A 25786-nucleotide genomic window follows, 5' to 3' on the forward strand; every position below is an offset into this window, starting at 1 on the left:
CTTCCTTGGCACCTCTCCTCTCTCTCTCTCTCTCTCTCTCTCTCTCTCTGACTTTGGCCACTGGTACAAGTTGGCACTGTGGGAGGGGCTAAAACTGAAGTGGAGACATCCCAACTTAGAACATGTTTATTCAACAAATATTTGGAACTCAAGGTGGTCCAGGCCTTGGGTGACTCTCCAGGCACACCACAAACAAGACAAAAGTCCCTGCCCTCCATGAACCCACAGGCTAGTGGAGGAAACAGATGCCAACACAGGCAAACAGTCAGTTACAGAGCGCTCAGCACTAGGAAGGAAATACACAGGGAGAAGGGAAGGAGGGTCACTGAAGGAGACCACTTTAAATATGGTGGCCAGGTAAGGCCTCCCTGAGGAGGCGATCTGTGAGCTGAATGAAAAAAAGGATCAATCAACAAAGGTGAGGAACTTTGGTGCACATTCTAGGAGAGGGAACAGTAAGCATACAGGCCCCAGGACGTGGAGGGGCTTGTTGAGCGGAGAAACAGCATGGTCCCTCCTCCTGAAAGAAGAGTACCTACATTGGAGTCTCTCTTCCTGTAACCCCCCTACATGGGAGCCTAGTGGGAAAAAATACAGCAATCCTCAACTTCAGCCTTTGCCCAAAACCTCTATATATGTTCCCATATCCTCATACCACCTGTCCCATTATTCACTTATTTTTCTTTAAATTGACTCAGGTCAAGTGCAGTGGCTCACGCCTGTAATCCCAGCACTTTGAGAGGCTGAGGCAGGCGGATTACCTGAGGTCAGGAGTTCAAGACCAGCCTGGCCCACATAGTGAAATCCCATCTCTACTAAAAATACAAAAAAATTAGCCGGGCGTGTTGGTGTGTGCCTGTAGTCCCAGCTACTCGGGAGGCTGAGGCAGGAGAATCACTTGAACCCAGGAGGCGGAGGTTGCAGTAAGCCGAGATCGTGCTACTGCACTCCAGCCGGGGTGACAGAGAGAGACTCCGTCTCAAAAAAATAATAAAATAAAATAACTAACTAAATAAATTGACTCACGTTAAAAGCAAATGCATTTAAAAAGGAAACTATATTACTTCCACAAATGAAAAGCTTATGTCATTTGCCAAGAAAGGAGGTCTTCATAAAATAAATGCAAAAATATTAAAATTAACAACCACAATGCATGTAAAACCTAAACTCATCCCTTGGACCACCTGAGATGCACACACCACACTTTCCTTTTATTCCACCAAGCAACTCACCTCAGCCCACCTTTCTTTATTGCTGCAAATCTCACCAGTGAGTCTTTTCCATGTGTATGTATTTTTCCAGAGTTGGTCATCTTGTACATACTTTTGTAAATATATATATATGTCCTGAGCATTTCCGTATACTTTCAAATACTAAATACTTATTTTCTTTGGAAAGGTAATTCATTAAATGATACAAAGACTATGCAGTGAAAAGTGATTCTTCAGCCTTCTCCAGATTTCTGTCTCTTGTCAGAGGCAATTGCTGCGAGGAACATTATGAATCCTTCTCTGAATTTTCCCTATAGGTCTCCTTTAGCAATCTGTTATCCCTAGGGTTCTAGAATAGGACTTGGTTTACAAACAATGGGTCTTCATATGATTCCTCAGGACCCCGTACACCCTGATCCATATTTCTGTCTCCCATAAAGGACCATCCTGACTCTGCTTTTGTTGAATAATCAAAGGTAAGTTCACCCAGATTAGTGTTTCTCAACTGCGTTGAGAGTGGGGAAATGACCCCTCCTCCTTTACCCCCAACCCCCGCCCCGGGGACATTTAGCAATGGTTGTCACAACTGAGGGGTGCTACTAGCGTCTAGTGGGTAGACGCCAGGGTTGCTGCTAAACATAATACGTGCACAGGACAGCCACATACAACAAATACTTATCTGGCCCCAAATGTCACTAGTGCCAAGGTTGAGAAATTCTGATCTAAATGGACATGTAATCCACAAGGTGGGACTCCTAGGCCACCATCTACAGCTTCTACATCCAGTGTTCAGTGTCCTGGAGTCTCTGAAAAGATGGTGAGCCCAACTGAAACAGGGAGCTTTGAGACCAGACCATAGAGCTCAGCGCTTAAGACTGGGAGTGGGGAGGGGTGGAGAGGGAGCTGAGTTTCTTCATGCAGGAAATGAAACTTGACAGGACAGGCTGAGATTGATAAGCATGACTGTGACTGATGGAGGCTGTCTCTGGTTAATCCTGCAGCAGCTCATTGTGATTAACCATGACTGCAGGGCCCGGTCTAGTCTGCAACCCACTAAGAGATAAATTTTGACCGAGACAGATTGGCATGTCCAGCTGTCACTGAGGAAATGTGACAGACAAGCTAAGAAGCAGCAGCACAAGAGATAAGAACAGACAGCCCTTGGTTTGCATTCTAGCTCTGCCATTCTCTGGCTGTGTAACATCTCTTTGAACCTCAGTTTTCTCTTCTGCAAACTGGGAATACACATACCTTACTAGGGTTAGTGCAAGGATTATAAACAACCAAGTGGGCCAGGCATGGTGACTCATGCCTGTAATTCCAGCACTTTGAGAGGCCGAGGTGGGCGGATCACCTGAGGTCAGGAGTTCGAAGCCAGCCTGGCCAACAAGATGAAACCCCATTTCTACTAAAAATACAAAAATTAGCCGGGCACGGTGGTGGGCGCCTGTAATCCCAGCTACTCGGGAGGCTGAGGCAGGAGAATGGCTTGAACCCAGGAGGCGGAGGACGCAGTGAGCCGAGATAGCGCCATTGCACTCCAGCCTGGGTGACAGAGTGAGATTGTGTCTCAAAAAAAAAAAAAAAAGAAATACCCAAGTGGCCCGCCCTAAAATCACATAAGCCAATTCTTGGCAATAAATCACTTAATATAGATCTCCTACTGGCTCTGTATCTTTGGTGGAACCCTGATTAATAGTGCAGGGTTAGACCCACAAATAGAAGTTATTTATTAATACCAAATTATCATCATTATTAATTAAATGCATAATATATGTACTCAGCTGAGCTTTTGTGCCTGGCTTTGTGCTCGGTTCCAGGGAAACAGTGAGGAACGAGACAGACAGATTCCTTCCCTCGTGCGTTGATAACCTGACTGAGATGTTAGGAACTGGCCTGCAGGAAGGACACGGGGTGATAAGGGCCAGAGGGACTGAGGTGGTGACTGCTGCTGCTGCAGCAGCGGAGGCTGACGCTGGTTCCCTCTGGGCTGGTGGCTGGGTTTCTGAGGCTCTCCCCGAGGGCTGAGTGTGACTGGAAGCTGAGACACTGTGACCGGGATAGAGACTGGCTGACAAAGACAGTGACCGAGCGCCTGACTGGCTACTACTGAATAGTAGCCACTGGTACAAGCCTTGGCTGTGCTTTAGTGACCATGACTGCTTGAGCCCAAAGTAAGATGGCTGATGGCTGGTGGCTGTGTTTCTGGACGGGGATATAAAATGCATAGGTTAATGAAAGTTGTTCACAATTCAGAAGCTAAAACGAGAAACTAAGAATAACAAAAGGCAACCTTGCATCCGGCGGAACCTGCAGGCACGGGCCATTCTTCCCGCGACCCAGGGCTCTGCCGGACCGCTTCCCCCGTCGCTCCAGTCAGACGCCAAAGCTGGGGAACTTCCGGTGCTTTTCCGCTGTGCCGGAACGTCGGGCGAGGAGGTGAGTGTGGCCTCCTGGCCTCTTTTTCCTTTCCTGATTCCTTGTGTATGTGTGGCTGGGCCGTCCCTCTTCTTGGCTTAGAGTCACGGAGTGCCTTGAACTAGGCCCACCTCGCCGGGGCGGCTGGTTCTCTGTTTGTGGGACGCTGGTGTCTCTGGAGGCCCTTCCTGAGAAGCCGTCGCCAGGGCTTCGCGGGGCACACGAAGTTAGTTACTTCGCGGTTTTTTTTAACTTTAGAGCCTGGGGGCCGGAGACCCTGATTGCAGTCGACCTGGCTCTGCCCTACTCTGCGTGACTTCCAGTAAGGTCTTTCCCCGAACTGAGTCTTTGTTTCTCGTTTACAAAATGGATATCATACTTGTATTAAGTAAATGTTTACTAAGCGTTGAATCTGTGCTAGGGATACAGCAGGACTCAAGTCTCGTAGCGATGACAGCCCTCAATCAAACATCCAAAACTGCAGTTGTGATCATTGAAACGGAAAGGTACAAGGTACCCCAGAGTGTATCACAGGAGACCTGACCTAGCCCCAGGTCAAGGAACCTTTACTGAGGAGGTGAATATTGAGCTGAGATTAGAAAAAAGGATTTGACAAAGTGGGGAGGGAAGAGTTTTCTATGTGGAGAGAGCCTTTCAGGTTCTGAAAGAGGCCACTGTGGCTGGAACAGAGAGCTTGTGGGGGACCATGGTGTGAAACAAGCTAAAGGGGTTGCCAGGGGTCAGACCGTGCAGGCTTTGTAGGTAATAAGAATTTTGGTTTTTCAAGAACCATATGGGAAACCACTCAGAAGCTGACATGGGTGGTGATGTGATTAGATTGGCATTTTGAAAAGGTTACTGCTGTGGAATGGAGAATGGGTTGAGGAGCAAGCACTCTGAGTGAGGGACGATGGTAGCTTGGATTAGGGAGGTGGTGGAGAGAAGTGGATGGATGTGACTTTAGGTGTTCCAGGACTGTGAGGAACTCACAGAGCTGTCAGTGACAGGGGTTGGTAGACTGCAGAGTTCTATGCATATTTAATAAACCTTTTCCTAGCATCTCCTCTGTGCCAGGCCCTGTGCCAGCTGCTGGAGATATAGTGAATAGAATTACAGACTGGTGAAATTAGCATGAAAGAAATGTCATTATCAAGGAGGAGCACAGAGATGTCACAAGGGAAAATGGCTAATTGATGAGCAGTTATTCTAAATGGAATATCTGTTCATTCAGCAAACATTAAATACTTTCTGAATTCAGGATTACAAATAGGAAGATGATATGTATTATTATTATTATTATTATTATTATTATTATTATTTTGAGACGAAATTTGCTCAGACCCCCAGGCTGGAGTGCAGTGGTGTGATCTCAGCTCACTGCAACCTCTGCCTCCCAGGTTCAAGCGATTCTTCTGCCTCAGCCTCTCAAGTAGCTGGGACTACCGGCGCACACCTCCATGCGCGGCTAATTTTTTTGTATTTTTTAGTAGAGATGGGGTTTCACAGTATTGGCCAGGCTGGTCTCAAACTCCTGACCTCGTTATCCATCCGCCTCGGACTCCCAAAGTGCTGAGATTACAGGCGTGAGTCACCGCACCCGGCCTGTTAATACGAATTATTTAGAGCAGGGTCTTTCAAACTTTTATGACTGTGACCTACAGTAATGAATACATTTTATGGCACAACCAAGTGTACACACAAACACACAAAGCTCCGGAAAACAGTACTTAGCTTTACTACTCATGATGTACTGTGATATTTCAAAAATTCTGTTATTTTCGTTTAAAAAATAATGCTGGTTGAGACCTTCACATTGATTTCCTAATCCACTAATGGATTGTGACTTGCAGTTTGGTGAAACACAAAGTGCTGATTCAGGGTAAGAGTCATTTATGGTGGTTTTGAGGTAACAATGATAAAATGTGCTCTTATTTTTGGAAAAGGATTGGTCTTCCTTTCTGCACTGTTTTATTTAAAGTAAAAAAGGTAAACAAGGCCAGGCATGGTGGCTCACACCTGTAATCTCAGACCTTTGGGAGGCCGAGGCGGGCAAATCACTTGAGGTCAGGAGTTCCAGACTAGCCTAGGCCACATGGTGAAACCCTGTCTGTACTAAAAATACAAAACTTAGCCAGGCGTGGTGGCGCACACCTGTAGTATCAGCTGCTTGGGAGGCTGAGTTACAAGAATTGCTTGAACCCAGGAGGTGGATGATGTAGTGAGCCGAGATGACACCACTGCACTCCAGCTGGGGTGACAGAGCGAGACCCTGTCTCAAAAAAAAAAAAAAAAAGTAAACAAACAGGCAGCTTGTTTTTCTGTGTGTGAAATTTTGGCGTCTTGGCTAGATTGGAATTGCCTAGAGGGCAGTGACTGTCTTAATCTGTGATGTTTTTTGGGGGCCTGGCAAAGATCCTGGCACAATACAGGCACTCAGTGAATATTTGTTAAATTAGGTAGGTATCTTAGGACTAGAAGGTTTCGTAATGGTTTGTTTACATTTGTTCATGTTGGTACCATTCTTGCCGATATCCCAGAGGCAATGTCTGGGATATTCAGAAGTAGGTAAAATAAGTGTACTAAGCTCTTTCTCTTCTGGCCAGCTTTCTCTTCCTAGGCTAGCTTTACCACCTGAATTCATTCTGGATGAATGGTCCAGAGCCACCACTGATTGTGGGCTCTTTGGGAAGTTGTTTCACTCCCTGGAGTTTAGGGTTTTTATGAGTGAAAGAAGAGGGGAGATTTGTGGTAGAAAAAGCTCTCTAGACCCTGAACAAACTTTAGATGCTGAGCCTCCACTTTCTACCGTCTGTCCATTTCTGGGCCTTCCCTGAGGCTTATGGGAAACTGGATATGTACTTGATTTAATATTTCCAAATCTTTTGGGATAGTTTTTCGGCAGAATTGTAGTTCTAAATGATTTAGGCGTATAGTTTAGAGTGAGCCGTCCAGGAATTTTCCACCCTCACCCTCTGTTGTGAGAAAGAGATCTGAGAAGATACTAAGAATGGACGGTGGACACAACACTGGCCTGCAGGCAGGGTATCCAGATTCTAATTTGGGTCCTGGTATGACCATGAGCATGTCACTTTTCTTTCACTGTTATCTTATAGCTGTGAAGTGAGTGTCCTTGCATGTTAAGCCAAAACACAAAAATCCTTTCTTTTAATCCTCATTTTTCTCATCTGTAAACTCAATGCAGGGTTGTCATGAGGATTAAGGGAAATAGCCATGTCAGGGGTCTAACTCAATATCTGGCATATACAGAATGCTTAGCAAATGAAGCATCTTTCCCCCACATTCTGATTAACTCTGATTTCTTTCTTTCTTAGCTGTTCATCAAAGAAAAAGGGTTCTTTTGGTCACCCACCACTGGCCCCATGGCTGCCATGCAGATGGATCCTGAGCTAGCCAAGCGCCTCTTCTTTGAAGGGGCCACTGTGGTCATCCTGAACATGCCCAGGGGAACAGAGTTTGGGATTGACTATAACTCCTGGGAGGTGGGGCCCAAGTTCCGGGGCGTGAAGATGATCCCTCCAGGCATCCACTTCCTCCACTACAGCTCTGTGGACAAGGCTAATCCGAAGGAAGTAGGCCCTCGTATGGGTTTCTTCCTTAGCCTGCACCAGCGGGGGCTGACAGTGCTGCGCTGGAGCACACTCAGGGAAGAGGTAGACCTGTCCCCAGCCCCAGAGTCTGAGGTGGAAGCCATGAGGGCCAACCTCCAGGAGCTGGACCAGTTCCTGGGGCCTTACCCCTATGCCACCCTGAAGAAGTGGATCTCACTCACCAACTTCATCAGCGAAGCCACAGTGGAGAAACTGCAGCCCGAGAACCGACAGATCTGTGCCTTCTCTGATGTGCTACCTGTGCTCTCCATGAAGCACACCAAGGACCGCGTGGGGCAGAATCTACCCCGCTGTGGCACTGAGTGCAAAAGCTACCAAGAGGGCCTGGCCCGGCTACCAGAGATGAAGCCCAGAGCCGGGACAGAGATCCGCTTCTCAGAGCTGCCCACGCAGATGTTCCCAGAGGGTGCCACGCCAGCCGAGATAACCAAGCACAGCATGGACCTGAGCTATGCCCTGGAGACTGTGCTCAACAAGCAGTTCCCCAGCAGCCCCCAGGATGTGCTTGGTGAGAAGGAACAAGGCTCTTTGGGAGTGGGCCAAGGGGAGGATATTAGCAGAGGTGTTTTAGAATAGGGAGTACATCTTGTGTTAGTCCAGCAGCAACTAAACCTGGCTGGGAGGCTGAAGATACAGGTGTGTCTTTACCCTTAGCCCTGGAGATTTCGATTCGAGAGATCTGGAGTAGGGCTTCCGCAGTTTCTGTCTATCTGTCTAATAAACAAGCATCCTAGGTGAACCTGGTGCAGATAATCTTCTGTTTGGGAACCACTGATAGAGCCCAGTCCTACAGAAGGAAAAGATTTGGCCCACTGAGTGGCTGAACTGAGACCAGAACCCAGGACTCTTGGTTTCTGGGCCAGACCTGTGTTCGTTGTAGCCTCTCACCTGCCTCCTCAGTTTGCTCCTGACCCTCAAGATGTTGGTCTCTCAACTGGCTTAGAACAGGACAGTGATTTTTTTTTTAATCTTTATAGTTTTTATTGTTACCTTCCCTTTTATTACAAAAATGATAGATATTAATCATAAAAGAAAAACAAAATTTACTTCATATCTCACTACTTAGAAATAACCATTTATACATTTTGGTATATTTACGTTCCTTTTTTTCTGTGTATTTCTATGTATTTCATTTCAATGTCTTCTCTGTTTATTTCTATGTACTTCCTCTCAAGTCTTTTAAAAATTCAGTATATGTGTCTATATATATATGAGTTTTTATAAAAACAGGATTGAAGTATATTATTACTTTGTAATCTGCCTTAATATAAATGTTTTTTTCATGTCACTAACAGTCACTTTTTTAGTGGCTGTTTCATGTTCCATAGTTATTGGACCAGTTCTCTGTTATGGACCATTGAGATGCTCCCTATTTTCCATATCATCAAGTGGCCAGGTGTGGTGACTCACACCTGTAATCCCAGCACTTTGGGAGGCTGAGGCTGGTGGGGATTACCTGAGGTTAGAAGTTCGAGACCAGCCTGGCCAACATGGTGAAACCCCATCTGTACTAAAAATACAAAATTAGCTGTGTGGTGTACACCTGTAGTCCCAGCTACTCTGGAGGCTGAGGCAGGAGAATCGCTGGAACCCAGGAGGCAGAGGTCACAGTGAGCCAAGACCTCGCCATTGCACTTCAGCCTGGGCAACAAGAGCCGTCTCAAAAATATATTATACATATATCATCTAGTGAACATTCTCGTGTGTACTTACGCATACATTTAGGGATAGAATTGTTGGGTCAGACTGTGCATGTTGCCAGGAGAAGGTTTTTGCATCCTTGCTGGCTGGTAGGAACCTATTGCCCGTCACTTTTGACAGCACTGGGCATGGCAGTTTAACAAAGGCCTCTTCCAGTTGGATAGTTGAAAAATGGCACCTTGTTTATATTTCTTTATTTCTTAAATACTAATGACAGCAAATATGTGTCACATTTTGAACAGCTATTTTTATATATATTTACAGATTTTCCAGGTAATTTGCATATTTTCTTGTTGGAAGTTCAGTGAGAAATTTCAATGTAGGACTTTTTTTTTTTTTTGAGACAGAGTTTCGCTGTGTCACCCAGGCTGTAGTACGGTCACACAATCATGTCTTACTGCCACCTCAACCTCTCGGGCCCAAGCAATCCTTCTGCCTCGGCTTCCCAAAGTGGTGGGATTACTGTGCCCAGACAGGACTTTTTATATCATTGGTTCAGCTAATGATATAACATATATTTTAACAGGTACATCTTTTTGTTGTTGTTGTTGTTGTTGAGACGGAGTCTTGCTCTGTTGCCCAGACTAGAGTGCAGTGGCTTGAATTCGGCTCACTGCAAGCTCTGCCTCCCGGGTTCACGCTATTCTCCTGCCTCAGCCTCCTGAGTAGCTGGGACTACAGGCGCCCACCACCACGCCCGGCTAATTTTGTTTTGTATTTTTAGTAGAGACGGGGTTTCACCATGTTAGCCAGGATGGTCTTGATCTCCTGACCTCATGATCCACCCGCCTCAGCCTCCCAAAGTGCTGGGATTACAGGCGTGAGCCACCGCACCCAGCCTTTAACAGGTACATCTTAATGCATTAGTATTTTCATGTAATAAGTAACTTTTGAAAGTCTGGCTTAAAAATGAATAGAAATCCTGTCTTTCTACCTCTTAAACATTTCAATTCTTCAAAATATATCTTGTGAAAAGGTCTGTTACAGGAATAACTTTGTTGGGTTTTTTGTTTTTTTTTTTTGAGACAAGGTCTCACTCTGTGACACGAGCTGGAGTGCAGTGGCATGATCACAGCTCACTGCAGCCTCAACCTCCTGGGCTCAAGTGATCCTCCCACCTCAGCCTCGCAAGTAGCTGGTACTACAGGTGTGTGCCACCACGCCCAGCTAATTATTTTTGGTCAAGATAGGGTCTCCCTGTGTTGCCCAGGCTTGTCTCAAACTCCTGAACTCAAGCGATCCTCCCCCATTGACCTCTCAAAGGGCTAGGACTATCCTTGCCCCCGCACCTGTCCAGGGATAATTTTGAATCTACATCACAGCTCTTTGAAATTATTTTTGATGTCATAATTTAATTTTAGATAAAGTCAGAAATGTACAAATTTAATAAATGTCCTAAACGCAAAGAATAGGCTAATATTTAGTTTCACAAACCAAGTAAAGTCAGCTGAAGAAGCAAATCATTAACCTATATTATAGAAAGAAAATTTGACTATATTTGAAAATATTGGTCAGAGATCCAAAATATCTAAACCAGGTAGCTATTCACACAAATCAAACTTAGTTCCATATGCTTAGGAACAGGGAGCTAGCTTTTCCAGGTCTCTGGAGGTGGCAGAGATCAAACGCCATGCATTTAAAGAGGTATTTGGTGTTGAGTACATCTCTTCTTTTTATGGCCCACATGTACGTATACCTCATTAAATTTCCAGCCACCTTTGAAATAGAGAGAATGCCTGTGATGAGTAGCAGTATTCTCTGGTAACCAGAGACCCAGTTACTTGCCCAGGGACAGTGGTGTCTGGATCATCAGGTCTCTGTTTGAGATGGGCATCTGATAGAAATTGGGAACATAATATCTTTTGAGTGCTACTTTGTGCCAGGTCTTATTCTAAATGCTATATGTGTACTATATCCATTCATTTAATCTTTGCTGCAACCCTCAAATAAGGAAATTGAGGCCTTAATAGATTGAGTAACTTGCCCAAGGTCACACAGCTGCTAAGTGGCAGAGCTAAGATTTGAATCTAGGCAGTTTGGCTCCAGAGCCCATGCTCTTAGCCACTAAGCTGCTCATAGAGATTAAATCACAGAGCCCTGTGATTAAGCAAACAAAAATAATCTGCCTGGCAGGCTGACCCTGGAATAAGTACTCATGAATTTTTCTTTTGTGGGAGGTTCCAGAACTGTTCCCACCCAATGGAGAATCTGTTTTATCTTTCCGTTGCCCACATTGTGAAGCATTAGATGTATGGCCTTGGGCAAGCCCTTGACCTCATCTATAAAATGAGGCAAATACCACCTTCCTGATCGCCTTGTGGATTTGGACTGAGGGTTACATGGTATAGTGCAGTATTTCCGTGACCCTGGAGCAGACCATCCGCATCAGAATCACCTGGGGAGCTTGTTAGAGCTACAGATACGAAGGCCCCATCATCTCTCCTCCACCAGAACCTCTGAGGGTGAAGCTTGGGTAGCTTTACTTTTAACAGACTCTCAGTGATTCTGATGGGTAGCCAGGTTTGAAATCCACTTGGCATAATATCCATGAACACATTTTGTAAACCTAAAATGCCAGGCAAATACTGGGAATACCTCTTCTCTAGCAGTCTGATTTTACAAAAATCCAAAGCCACAGGTTGGTTTCCCATGGCTTGAATTCATAGCGGTTCAGCAGACATTTGTTGAGTACCTGTTAGGTGCAAAATCTCCTGCCAGGCTCTGCAGGAGTGACAAGGATAAAAGGTCATCTGTCGCTGAGGTCCAGTGGAATTCATGGCCTTGTGAATAGTGATGGAGAGTGTCAGCTGGTCCTCCTCTCCCTCAGAATCACTTCTCCTCTCTGCACCTTTCAGGTGAACTCCAGTTTGCTTTTGTGTGCTTCCTGCTGGGGAATGTGTACGAGGCATTTGAGCATTGGAAGCGGCTCCTGAACCTCCTGTGCCGGTCAGAAGCAGCCATGATGAAGCACCACACCCTCTACATCAACCTCATCTCCATCCTATACCACCAGCTTGGTGAGATCCCCGCTGACTTCTTCGTAGACATTGTCTCCCAAGATAACTTCCTCACCAGCACCTTACAGGTGAGCAGTCTTTCTGACTGAGCTGATGCACATGTGGGTCAGAATTGAGGCAACAGTATGTGTTTTGTTTCTCGCTATTCTTCCATGACCCCAGAATTTTTAAATTTCAGTTTCCTAGTCTTGGGATATTTCCTGCTTTTCTCTCTCTTACTCAATTGTAAGTGCCTCTATGCCAGAAGTTTTCTCTCTGTACCACCCTCTCCCTACACCTCGTCCCCAGAGTGCCTAACACTAGGGTACTTGGATTTGAATTCCTTCCACTGCTTTGGTTTACTCAGCTTAAAACAGCTTTTCTTTCTCCCTGTAGCCATGAATTGCTACAACCCAGTAAAGCAGAATTTTGAAGTTTGTTATTCCCAGTGAAACATCTGCAGCTCCTTAGATCTCATTTAAGCATTAAAATAACTTTGATTTCCTGTTCAAACAAAATGTGCCAGTTTCTGCAGAGATTCTATGACAGAAAAAGTGAAATTTGCTTTTAACTTGGCAATTAAATTTTCATTATGAGTGGTAATTAGGAAAGAAGCTTCAAACAACTTACAATCTTCATCCTATGCTATTTCCTCCCTTTGCAAACAGATTAGTTTCCTTTATGTACTTGGGACAGCCTCTGTCACTCACGTTGTGTAACTTTCTCAAGAATAGAAGAGGCAGAAGCTGCCAACTGTCAGTTTCCATACTTTCCCTCCCATGAGCTTCTTTCTTCTCCCTGTGTGTAGTACCCCCATGAGGCCTGCTCCATATAAGGCAGCCTTTCACCAACCTTCCTATCCCACTCGGGGTAACAGAAGGGACAAGCATTCATTAAATGTTGGGGCCGGGTGTGGTGGTTCATGACTGTAATCCCAACACTTTGGGAGGTGAAGGCAGGAGGATCACTTGAGCCCAGGAATTAAAGACCAGCTTGGGCAATATAGTGAGACCCCGTCTCTCCAAAAATTAAAAAATTGGCCAGGTATGGTCATGTGCACCTGTAGTCCTAGCCACTTGGGAGGCTGAGACAGGAGGATCACTTAGCCCAGGAGTTTGAGGCTATAGTGAGCAATGATTATGATCGTGCCACTGCGCTCCAGCCTGGGCAACAGAGTGAGACCCTGTTCACTCATTGAATCCCTTTGGAGCCTTGTAAGATGGGGGTATTATTCCCATTTTACAAATGAGAACACTTGAGAATGGTTAAATCACTTACTTGAAGTCATACAGCTGGCAGGTGGAGGTCAGGATTTGTACCCAGGCCTGAGTCTTGGTTTCCTGCCTGTGCTTATGCCCTTGTGTAGTGAACACAGTGTGAATCCCCCAGAAAGGATTCTTGATTGACATCAGTGAAGACTTCATCGAGTTCCTGTTTCTCAGAGGTACAGAATGCTTTTCTAAAGCCAACCTACTGTTGGACGAGTCCCTGTGAGCAGGCATCTGACTTAAAGCTGGCAGTTGAAGGACCTGTGTAAACCACGGCAATGAGTCACTCAAACGCATGGTTTGAGCCTGGTCTGTTCCACTCAGAAGAGCTATAAAACTGTCCTTTTACTGGTTCTTCATATAACAGAGAAATTGAACCCCTTTGTCCTTCCTCTGTGGGGAAAATTTTCCCCAAAGGTACTGGTTATGGGTTGTGAGGCAGTGTGAGGAGGCATTAGCCTGCTAACTTGCCTCTGGCAGTGGCTGCTTCCCTCCTGATGCACGTTGATGCGTCACACAGACACAGGAGGGCCACGGTGTCGCTGGCTGTCTAGACCATTGTTAGCACAACCAGCAGCTGAGCTCTATAATTGCCAGGCTTTGTTGCCAGCAATGATTTACAAAGCAGAAAGTGCCCAGCTGGATTGCTAGATGCCCAGGTGGGTTGTGCAAAGCTGATGGTTGGACTTTTCCAAGTCTTTGGACTTTTCACCAAGAAAATTCGATGTCATTATTTGGAAAAATCCAGGGCATGTGCCAAAACAAAACAAAACACATGTCTTTGAGCATTCTTCATATATAATATTCTACTGAAAGTGTTGAGGAATATATATATATATGTGAGTTAGCCAGAGTTCCTGCCCTCAAGGGATTTGTTCATTGATTTAGCAGGTAATTGCTGAGTATCTGCTGTATAGAAGACTCTGTTCTAGAACTGGGAATATAGCTGTGAGCAAGACAGAGTCACTGTCTTGACTCTTGTATTTTGAGAAAGTTAACAGAAAGTTAACTAGCCAAGTAACTCCAGATAGCAGACTCTTGTGTTTTGAGAAAGTTAACAGAAAGTTAACTAACCAAATAGCAGTAAGCAGATAGCAGTAAGTGTTTTAGAAGGCAGTCCTGCCCTAGTACCATTTCCCTAGCCCCAGCCTTTTGGTCTCACCTAGACTGCATCGGAGTTTACCAGCCTCCGTGCTTACCAGTTACCCCATGTCTCTCCCACGCTGCCACCCGAGGTGCTGCTCCATAATGCAGCTGTGATCCTGCTTCTCTGTGGCTCCTCATTGCGTAGAAAATTAAAAGCCTAAACATTGGTCGCAAAGGCCATTCCGATCTGGCTTCTTATCCTGTTCTCCAGCTTCTCCTTCCTCTCCGTTTTCCCCCATCACCTCCAGCAACAGTGGTCTCTTTGCAGGTTCCCAGACAGGTTATGCTGTTTCATGCTTTTTAAAAAAAAAATTGTAAAAAACGGCTGGTCCGTGGTGGCTCACGCCTGTAATCTCAGCACTTTGGGAGGCCAAGGCTGGAGGATCACTTGAGGTCAGGAGTTCGAGACCAGCCTGGCCAACATGGTGAAACCCCCATCTCTACTAAAAATACAAAAATTAGCTGGGCATGGTGGTGGGCGCCTCTAGTCCCAGCTACTCAGTAGGAGGCTGAGGCAGGAGAATCTCTTAAACCGGGGAAGCAGAAGTTGCAGTGATTCGAGATTGCACCACTACACTCCAGCCTGGGCAAAAAGAGTGAGACTTTGTCTCAAAAAATAAATAAATAAATAAAATTGTGGTAAAAAACACAATTTAACATGAGATATGCCGTCTTAACAGATTTTCAGTGTTCAGTACAGTATTAACCATAAGCATCATGCCATCCAGCAGATCTCTAGAACTTCTTCATCCTGCATAATTGAAACTTTATACCCATGTTTCATACCTTCTTGCCTGAACCTGATTTTCCCTCTCCCTGGTACATATTTGCTCATTCTACAACATGCCCTCAAGGCATCCCTCTCTGTCAAGCCATCCCTCCTCTCTGTCTCACTCTGTCTCTCTTTCACTCTCCCCTTTCCCTACTCTTAGCTTACTTTGTACTTGTCACTATTATATTGCATGAGATGTGCTTGCTGAAACTAATATATTGTCTGCCTGACTCCCGCACTGAGTCATGGGCTCCTTTTACACGAGGCCTATTTTTTGTTCATCTGGTTATCTTCTTCTTTTTTTTTTTTTTTTTTGAGACATAGTCTTGGTCTGTCACCCAGGCTGGAGTACAATGGCGTGATCTCGGCTCACTGCAACCTCTGCCTCCCAGGTTCAAGTGATTCTCTGGCCTCAGCCTCCCAAGTAGCTGGGATTACAGGTGTGCACCACCACACCCACCTAATTTTTTAATATTTTTAGTAGAGATGAGGTTTCGCCATGTTGGCCAGGCTGGTCTCAAACTCCTGACCTCACATCTGGTTATCATCAATATGTTGTCAAGGCCTAACATTTATTTCATTGGGTGTTTTTAGATGGATAGAGTTCATAATTCTTGTGACAATGTAAATATCATAGGTATAAACAGTGGAGTCTGATCAAAGGGCATTAGGAGCACCAAAAAGGGAGTGGTTAATTCTGACTGGGGTTGGGATTTGAGGCTTTATGCAAGGGTGGAAGGTGGGGGCATTTGACCATGCACTTGAGGGATGACTGAGATTTCAAAAGGCACAATGTGGAGAAGAATATTGTAAAACTTTTTTTTTTTTTTAATGGAGAGTCACGTTGATGCCATGTTGGCAGTGAGAGTCCAGTTCTCCACACAGAGGCATTCACTCAGGGCATTTGTGACTGAATGAATCAGCCCATAAAAGCCTTCCTCAGCCAGCTGCCTGCCCTCCCAGGTAGTCAAGTAAGTGGAACTGGCTTTCTTACTTAGGAGCTTAAATGGCTGCTACCCATGGAGAGGGACTGGTGTTTGTGTGTGTGAGCACTTAAAGACAGCCACATTAGCATGGATAAAATCAGCCACGTAATGGAATTCTCTTAGCCATTAATTTTTTTTCAACTTTCCCACGTGAGGCCCTTTTGAATAGAAGCCACTGGTTTTTACAAATCCCTTGGATTTCACTTGAATAAAAGGGATTTGTTTTACAAAAATAGATACAGTTTTTTCTTTTATTTAAAGCAACTTAAGTCACCATAATTCATTTAAAACCAATGAAAGGATAATCTGAATTTAATGATATGTTACAAAGTGAGTTATGTACGAAATAAGGATTTTTATTGTTGATTACGTAGTACTTAGGCATATAGTCATCTAACCTGTTTTTAAAAATACTTCTAGTTACAATAGGCCGTATATGCTTTCCAACTTCCTTTCTTGCTAGTATTCTAAATGTGTGTTCATCTTTAACTCTTGAGGGAAAACACCAACTCTGACAATGAGGTCTATGGTATTTTTATCACGATGCCCACTATGATAAATTTGCCTGCCTAATCCTACACCTCTTGCCGTTAGCTATCTCTTTTGCATGCTTAGTCTCATTGAGCCCTCACAACAGTGCTAGAAGCTAGGTCTCTAATCCCATTATATAGATGAGGAAGCAGACTCAGGGAGGTCACATAATTTGCTCAAAATCAACAGAGCTAGTGGAAGGCAAGGCTGAGCTTTACATTCTAAAGCCCATGGTGGGCTCCTGTATATGATTAGAGCCCCAGATGAAACATCCCAGATTTTTCAAACTGACTTCAGGTGATCTCATTTATGCTGCTTTTCACCTTCCCGGTCATCATTGTGAAACAATAGTCTTGCTTTTAACACCACTTTCTTCTGCTGCAAGTGGAAACAAAATCTTCTACCTATTGCTAGTTTCATTCTAAGTTGAATAATTATTTGGGAATTGAAAAAATTAGGAAATGTCATCTTTTTGGTCTAGCTAAAAAAATAGGATAAGATAGTGACATAGCTACCTACCTTGATATTTTGAATTTCTCGAGGTGACCTAACTGAACTCAATTTATTTAACTTAGGTTTAAGAAAAGCTTTCACATGTGTGACTAAAGTAATTTAGAATTTCATAATACACAGATTAAATGATTAAAGTGTTCATGCTTTATTTTGTGTTTGAAGAAAAACACCCAGTAGATGTGCTTTTTGTTTTAGATAAATGCATTTGTTTGCAAAATATTATCCTATTTCAAAAGTATTTTTTAAATATTCAGTATTGATCTGCTGAGATTAAGGTGATTTATGTCCCAGTGATGTTAAAAAGTGTTGACTTGATTTTGTTTTAGTGAATAAAATAACTAGATCACTGTTAAGTTTCCTGAAGAAGGCATAAAATTAATCTAAAAATAAAAGAATCAGAATAAGTTATTGCTTGGAAACTAAGTACTATTTAGACATCTTCATTTCTGAATTGTGAGGAGTTTTTACAAATACCAAGTTTGTGAAACTGTGGTCAAAAATAGACCAGGGGATGCCAAGGGGTAGGGGTGAGGGAAGGGTTTGACTGCTAAGGGGCAGCACAAGGGAGCTGTTTGGAGTGATGGGATGGTTCCATGTCCTGATTGGGGTGATGGTTACACAAATTTATATGCACCTTCAAACTCAGAACTGGATACCAAAAGCAAAGCAAACACTGTGAACATATATCATATGGTTGCATAGGGGTATATATATATATTTGTCCAGATTAACTAAGCATTTAAAATTGATGAATTCACTAACCTGGGCAACATAGTGAGAACCTGTCTCTACAAAAAATTAAGAAAAAAAAAAATACCAGGCGTGGTGGCTCATGCCTCTAATCCCAGCACTTTGGGAAGACAAGGTGCGTGGATCACTTGAGCCTAGGTGTTCCAGACCAGCCTGGGCAACATGGCGAAACCCTGTCTCTACAAAAAATACAAAATTTAGCTAGGCATGGTGGCATGTACCTATAGTCTCAACTACTGAGGAGGCCGAGGTGTGTGGATCACTTGAGCACAGAGGTCAAGGCTGCAGTAAGCTGTGATTACATCACTGTGCTCCAGCCTAGGTGACAGAGTGAGACCCTATCTCAAAAAAAAAAAAAAAAAAATTATCTAGGTGTTCGTGGCATGTACCTGTAGTCCTAGCTACTTGGGATGCTGAGGCAAGAGAATCCCTTGAGCCCAGGAGTTCAAGGCTGCAGTGAGATATGATCATGCCACTGCACTTCAGCATGGGCAACAGTGAGATCCCGTCTCTAAAAAATAAATAAAATAAAATGAATAAAATTAATTGTGTGTAAGTTATACCACAATAAGGTTGATTTTTTTTTTTTTCTTAAGTCAACCCAGACTATGCCCTGTGTCCTGGAGGCTGCAGAAGGGACAGTTTCAGAAGCACCTTGGTTCCCTACAAGGCAGTGCTAAAAATAAATATCAGGGATGGATTAAGCCTCTGTCAAGACAAAAGGTCTGGGCAGGTGAAGGATGAAGCCGAGATGCCTCTGCTTTGACAGGACTCTGCTCAGCATTTGTCACTGCGTGTTGCCGCACGCCTAGTGTCTTACCTCTGCGGTGGGAATAGTAAGTTCCTGTCCTGCCTCCCAGGCTGTGGTAAAGATCAAGTTGGTGAGTTCTTTAAAAAGGATGAAGCACTTTTTAAATTAGAAACCATATTTGTTAGACTGAAGGTGTCTGTTTTACCTGCCTCTAGTGGAATTTATTCCCAGGCAGTGTTTGAGAGGTGCTTCGCGAGGATGGGTGATGAGCGTGAGTGAGCCCAGCTTGTTCCAGCCTGTTACTCCTGGCCATTGCCAAGTGCAGGGCAGTCCCTGGTCTCATTAGGTCATTCGGTGAGCACCCTTTGGGCCCTAACTCTATACCTGGCCTTGGGTGATATGCTTTGTGGCACACATTGATAATTAGGACACAGTCCCCACTTTGAGAGGGTGCAAATCACTGTGATACAAGCACAGTGTGAGGAATGCCATGAGGGAGGCTTGGGCACAGTGCTGGGGAACAGGGGTCCGAGCAGTTCATGTCACAAGGAGGTGTCTTGAGAGCCATGGCATTCAGGGGCCTGGTAAAGAAGCTGCCTCCTCCCTAGGATGAGCCTTTCCTTCTCCCCAGCATCACTACATCACTATTGAACAGCTATTTGGTGCTAGGCACTGTACAAAAGTGAACCCAAAATTGAACCTGTGGTTGTCTTCATTCTTCTGTTCATGAAACATCTAATGGGTCCTTTTTGTGTGTCGGGCGCTGTGCCAAGAGTGGAGCACGGTGTGAAAGAGCCGCTGCTGTGAGGTTGCTCCATGTCTGGTGGGCAAGATCAACAGCAAATGGCCTCTTACCTTACTGAGACTGATCAAGGTAGCCCTGGGGCTGAGGGAGTGCAGAGGAGCACCCACTCCATCCTTGGTCTGGAAGACATCTTCAAGGAGGTGATGTCTGAGCCGAACCTGAGTCTTTAGCAGAAATTCATAGGTGAAGGAGGAGAAAGCAGGAGGTGGAAGGGTGTTAAGAGCAGAGGGAAAAGCATGTGTGCAGAGAGGTGCAGAGGAAGCAGTGGCACATGTGTGGGCGGCTGCTCAGTGGCTGCAGAGCAGGGACTGTGGAGAGTCATCCAATTCCCATGTAAGGAAGGGAAACAGGAAGAGACTTGCTAATTCAGCCCAACAGGCTCCCCACAACCTCTGGGGATGGCCTTATGGGTGTGCAGGGCCTCCAGAGCTAAAACTGTTTGAGAGAAGGCTTCTGTGCTGTCCATACCAGGCCCCTCCCCAGAATTCAGCCTTGCTCCAGTCGGGCTCCACTAGCTGCCTACAGACAGGCCAACCCTTGGCTTCCTCATGGCCTTCGCCACCAAGATCACACAGCCCCTCTAATTAGTTATTGATCTGGCATTTTGTTGTGGCTGCGCTTCCCACTCCTGTGTTTAGTCGATTCCCAAGTTAATGAAGCTGGATTCTGTACCGCCCCCTTCCCCCATCACTTCTCTCTGTGTTCCTACTGCTGCTACTCCAACGGAATGGCTCCAGACAAAGACCACTGAAAACGAGCCGCACTCCTGCTAACAGGAAGACGGCGGAGAAGCAGGTGGGAGGAATATTCTCCCTGGAATCAGCTGCAGAGGACGCCTGTTGCCTTTGTTGGGTCAGGTCTCCTGGGGCCCAGCATCTTTCCATGGTGGCCTAAAAGCCAACTGTGGCATGAGAGTGATGTGGATCAAAGAGCTGCTTCCACCGCCACACCCCTGTGTCTCTGGGTGGGCCTGCAGGGTAGCAGATGGTAGTCTGGGAAAAACCACTTCTTCCTTTCTGGGTAATTTTTATTCAGTCATTTAACTCCTCTCAGCTTCCATTTCCTTAAAATAGGCATTCTGTTGTATCTTCCCAGGGTGTTGGGAGGATCCAGTTGGATGCTCTGTGAAACTTCTTTGAAAACAGTAAAATAGTATAAGAAGGAATCATGGGTTTGCTATTACTCTTAGGAAGGGACTGGGATCCAGGACAATCTGGAATGGGGTTTTAGATGTGGAAAAAATTACCATTCTGCTCCCTTGCCCATGTTTGTATTAAATGAAACTGTTCATGAGAGCATCAGAATAAGGGGTTAATATCCAGAATATATAAAGAACTACAACTCAACAATGCAAAAACAACCCAATTTAAAAATGGGCAAGGAAGTTGAATGGACATTTCACCAAAGAAGATATACAAATGGCGAATGTACACTTGAAAACATATTCAATATCCACTGATCATTAGGGAAATGCAAATCAAAACTGCAGTAAGATACTACCTCCTACCTATTAGAATGGCTATGATTTAAACACACACAGAAAATAACAGGCGTTGGCCAGGATGTGGAGAAATGAGAACCTTTGTGCATTGCTGGTGGGAATATAAAGTGGTACGGCCACTGTGAAAAACTGTGGCAGTTCATCAGAATTTAAACAGGGAGTTCCCGTATGATCCAACAGCTCCACTCCTGGGTTTCTGCGCAAAAGAATTGAAAGCAGAGACCCTAAGAGATATGTGTACACCCATGTTCACAGCAGCATTATTCACAATAGCCAGAAGGTAAAAACAACACAAATGGACATTGACAGATGACTAGACAAACAAAATGTGGTATCTGCATGCAACAGAATATTATTCAGCCTTCAAAAGAAAGGAAATTCTGACACATGCTGCATCATTAATGAACCTTGAAGGATATTACGCTAAGTGAAATAAGCCAGTTGCAAAAGGACAAATGCTGTATGATTCCACTTAGATGAGGTGCCTAGAGTAGTCAGATTCATAGAGACAGAAAGTAGAATGTGGGTTGCCAGGGCCTGGTGGGAGGAGGGAAGGGGGATAGGGTAGTCGAATTCATAGAGTCGGAAAGTAGAATGTGGGTTGCCAGGGCCTGGAGGGAAGAGGGAAGGGGGAGTTGTTGTTTAATGGCTGCAGAGTTTTGTCTGGGGATGATGGGGTCATTCTGGAGATGGGTGGTAGTGATGGTTGTACAACAATGTCAGTGTACTTAATGCTACTCAACTGTACACTTAAAATGGCTAAAATAATAAATATGTATATTTTGCCACAATTTAAAAAATAAAAATATTTTTAAATGGCTGAAATGGTAGATCTTATGTACAGATGCTCCTCAGCTTCCCATGGGGTTATGTCTTAATAAACTGTAAATCAGATATACCATAAGTCAAAAATGCATTGATTACACCTAACGTCCCTAACATTGTAGCTCAGCCTCGCCCACCTCAAATGTGCTCAGAACAGTAACACTAGCCTACAGTTGTGCAAAATCATTTAACACAAAGCCTATTTTATGAGGAAGTGTTGAATATCTCATGTAATTTCTTGAATACTGTACTGAAAGAAACAATTCAAAGTGCAGCTTCTTCTGAATGTGTATCACTTTGCATCATCATAAAGTCGAAGTGTCGTAAATTGAACGTAAGTCAGGGTCCCTCTGTATATTTTACCACAATTAAAAAAAAAATCAAAGACAGCTTTTAAGGGGGATAGAAGCCTCAAACTGGCAGCCTGTGGCCCATTTAGAAGATTAGAGCAGCAATTCAGTCTTGTTGGCTTGGGGCCTGGGACTTTATGGGATCCAGGGGCTTATAAGCACCCCCAAGCCTTTCTTAGGACCTTAGTGCCGACTGGTGTAGCTACTACCTGTTCCTCTGGGTTACTGCCCAGGTGTCCAGTAAAACCCCCCAGGGGGTGGAGCCAGGGTAATGGCCCCCAGCCTTACTCTCGGTGGGGCATCTCTGCCCAGATAGTAATTTTCCATTCTAGTCCTGCCCTAGCATCTCAGCTGGGTTTGGGCCTTCTTTCTTGGTTTGGGGGGAGCATAGCAGGTGTCCTGGGCCTATGCCAGCAGCAGCTGATCTACCCGCCCCAGAAGAGCCGAACACCATGAGGAAATTTCCACAGCTTTCTCGCCCCCCGCCCTCCGTCTTTTCAGGAGTGACTTATCCTCTGTTCTCTGTAGGTTTTCTTTTCCTCTGCCTGCAGCATTGCCGTGGATGCCACCCTGAGGAAGAAAGCTGAAAAGTTCCAAGCTCACCTGACCAAGAAGTTCCGGTGGGACTTTGCTGCGGAACCTGAGGACTGTGCCCCGGTGGTGGTGGAGCTCCCTGAGGGCATCGAGATGGGCTAACTCGGGGAGCGCTCTCAGCTGCGAGGGGCCCCTTCCCACAGGGCTGCAGTCCTGGCCTCTCCATTTACTTCTTCCCATCCTGGGACCTGCCAGGGCAGCAATCTCTCCAGGTCTTGCAAAGATGGAGCCAGAATTCCCTTTTTCACTGACAAATATATTTCTTCATTGCCAAAGAGGCTGTACCCATCCTGAAGGCACATTTGTGGGTTCCCCATCAGCCGGGCCTTGGTGCTAACCTGACTGAATTTCACACAGGCTCTTACAGAAGCTCCTAGGAGAGATCTGCCTACACGGCAACCATATTCCCTCTGAATGAGAAGGAATTGAACCAAAAGTCCAAGAAATAACTGATTGCTTGTTCCATAGGAGCTTAGGAAACAAGAAACCCTGGATTGCCCAGGGGGCCTGAGAAGTCGGTTGGTGACTTTTTTTGCGGTTAAATGGAGGGTGATGGGGAGATCACCCCGAATTGCCACCTGCCTCTTGCTGAATAGGAGCAGAGGACTTGGGCCTGCAGCTCCTTGGGAGCCCTTGATTGGGAAGAGAGTGTCAAGGGAGGCAGCTGGATTCAATCTAGCAGGTGGTCAGCTTCAGCTTTCTCCATCGAAATCCCATTCTCCTGTCCAGAGGCCCAGTGGGTCATCTCCCAAGGTGGGTGTGGACCCTGGCCTCAGGGGCCTTGCTGGTGCTGTCACCTCCCACCTGTTCCATTCCGAGGCCTCACCCAGAAGTGGGACCCTCCCCTTCCTCACCAGAGCCACCGTGACTGTTTCTGATGACCTGGAGAGTCAACAACAACCAGAAAGGTTTCTACCCAGAGCAGGCTTCTTAAGGCCCTTGTGAAGTTTTGTGCCTTCCAAGTGCTGAAGAATACCTGGTCAGCCTAAATCTTCCCAGTCCTGCTGTGGAGCTGTCAGTCACCAGAGTAATGAGCTCCTGGTTCCTCGGGAGTCCATCGTGCTGTGTGGCAGGGTTCCTCTCTAGACAAGTACACAGGCCCTGCCACCCTGACATCAAACTGTTGTACTATGATCACAGTCCCTGTGCCATCCTTTTCCAAGACTGGGGCTTACACCATGTTTTTGGATGAGAATCCCTGCTGGTTGAGACATTTGCTTCCACTTGTTTCCTTGGAGATGTTTTTCCAAGAGCATAATGTACATTAAAGTCTTCGAGTTGAGACAATCCCCTTGTGTGTGTGTGTCTCTTGCAGTTAATCCGCCTAATCTCCAGAGCAGCCAGGCTACTGTCCGTAGACACACACCTCCCTCCAGTGTCTGGGAGACTTGCCCAACCTCTGGAGCCTGGAAGAGGCAGGCAGCCAGTGTTCCTCCTGTTCCTCTTGAGGTCCCTGAGACAGGCACACAAGGAAGAAGGGATGAGGCCCCATGTCTCAATAATAACCCAAGATTCACCTCATATGAATTGGCACCTCTTTTTCTCCCAAAGCCCACTCATCAGAACTAGCTGGGGAGCTTGTGAAAACTATCTTTAAAGGGGTGAAGTCCTGATACATGCTGCAACACGGATGAACCTTGAGAATGTGCTAAGTCAAAGACACAAGGACCACCTATTACATGATTCCATTCACGTGGCATGTCCACTATAAGCAAATCCACAGAGAGGGAGAGTCAATTAGCGGTTACCAGAGAATAAGACAGTATGGAATGGCAGTGACTGCTGATGAGTCTGGGATTTCTTTTTGGAGTGATGAAAATATTCTGGAATTAGATGGTGGTGATAGTTGTACAACCTTAAGAATTTACTAAAAACCACTGAAAGTGAGCACTTGAAAATGATTAATTTTGGCCGGGCACGGTGGCTCATGCCTGTAATCCCAGCACTTTGGGAGGCCGAGGTGGGTGGATCACGAGGTCCGGAGATCAAGACCAGCTAACATGGTGAAACCCTGTCTCTACTAAAAATACAAAAAAAATTAGCCGGGCATGGTGGCGGGCGCCTGTAGTCCTAGCTACAGGCTGTGGCAGGAGAATGGCATGAACCTGGGAGGCGGAGCTTGAATTGAGCCGAGATCGCGCCACTGCACTCCAGCCTGGGGGACTGAGCAAGACTCCGTCTCAAAAAAAAAGAAAAAAAATGATTTTTATGGTATGTAAATTACATCTCAATAATTTCTGAAAATGCAGATTCCCAAGTCCCATCCTGCAGAAATTCTGAAGTAGCGAATCCAGATGGGGCCTGAGTCCTGAGGCACACTCAGTTTTAAGTAACATTACCTGTAAGTGACAGCATTGCGATTAGTACCTGGAGCTCCCCTGGGACAGAATTTGTCTCCCATCAGGGCAGTACCTGAAAGTTGGATCATGTAACCTTGTTCTCCAAGCATGTCAGTCAGTATTCCTGTGTTTACACAGATGCACGCCCCCTACACACACACACACACACACACACACACACACAGTTAACAGGTTAAACAAAACTAGCTACTGTTTACCAAGGGCTCTGTTCTGTTACTTCACTGAAATCCTCAGCAATATGTGGTAAGTACTCCAATTATCCCCATTTTGCTATAGGAAAATGGGCTCAGCTGAAATCACTCTGCCAGGGTCACAGCCAGTGAATACTGAGAACAAGAGTCAGGCCCCTGCCTCTGGTGTCCACAGCCCACTCTGCCGCTGCATTCACAGCTCTGATTTCCTTCCTTGCTGGCCCCATGTATCCAGGGCAGCCTTCCCCTCCGCCCTGCTCCCAGCCTTGGCCCTGCTGCCAGCCAAGCTGTGTGATCTTCAGCAAGCTGCTTATGTTCTCTGAGCCTTAGCTCCTCGCATAAAATAAGAGTTGGCTTGGGGCCAAGCGCGGTGGCTCACGCCTGTAATCCCAGCACTTTGGGAGGCTGAGGCGGGCGGATCACAAGGTCAAGAGATTGAGACCATCCTGGCCAACATGGTGAAACCCCGTCTCTACTAAAAATACAAA

At 45.5% G+C, this 25786-nt stretch overlaps 1 protein-coding gene across 3 annotated transcripts; it reads left to right on the forward strand.

Annotated features, from left to right (window-relative positions):
• The first annotated feature begins 3357 nt into the window (after nt 1–3357).
• AAR2 (AAR2 splicing factor) lies at nt 3358–24034 on the forward strand. Of its 3 annotated transcripts, none has more exons than XM_054467212.2 (4): nt 3358–3650; nt 6962–7766; nt 11815–12044; nt 22682–24034. In XM_054467212.2, exons 2-4 carry the CDS (start codon nt 7010–7012, stop codon nt 22847–22849), a joined length of 1155 nt encoding a protein of 384 aa, XP_054323187.1. In that variant the 5' UTR covers nt 3358–3650; nt 6962–7009; the 3' UTR covers nt 22850–24034. The 3 variants fall into 3 exon arrangements, with proteins under 3 accessions (XP_054323187.1, XP_054323188.1, XP_063515296.1); XM_054467213.2 differs by lacking the exon at nt 22682–24034 and adding an exon at nt 13322–22674; XM_063659226.1 differs by having other exon boundaries at nt 3624–3951.
• The last annotated feature ends 1752 nt before the right edge of the window (nt 24035–25786 follow it).

Source organism: Pongo pygmaeus, chromosome 21 (genome assembly GCF_028885625.2).
Source record: "Pongo pygmaeus isolate AG05252 chromosome 21, NHGRI_mPonPyg2-v2.0_pri, whole genome shotgun sequence".
In the NCBI taxonomy this organism is placed as follows: domain Eukaryota; kingdom Metazoa; phylum Chordata; class Mammalia; order Primates; family Hominidae; genus Pongo; species Pongo pygmaeus.

Coding starts and splice junctions, on each gene's coding strand:
- AAR2 (XM_054467212.2), top strand. CDS start 7,010: ATGGCTGCCATGCAGATGGATCCTGAGCTAGCCAAGCGCCTCTTCTTT. Junction 7,767..11,814: donor CAGCCCCCAGGATGTGCTTG/GTGAGAAGGAAC, acceptor TGCACCTTTCAG/GTGAACTCCAGTTTGCTTTT. Junction 12,045..22,681: donor TCCTCACCAGCACCTTACAG/GTGAGCAGTCTT, acceptor TGTTCTCTGTAG/GTTTTCTTTTCCTCTGCCTG.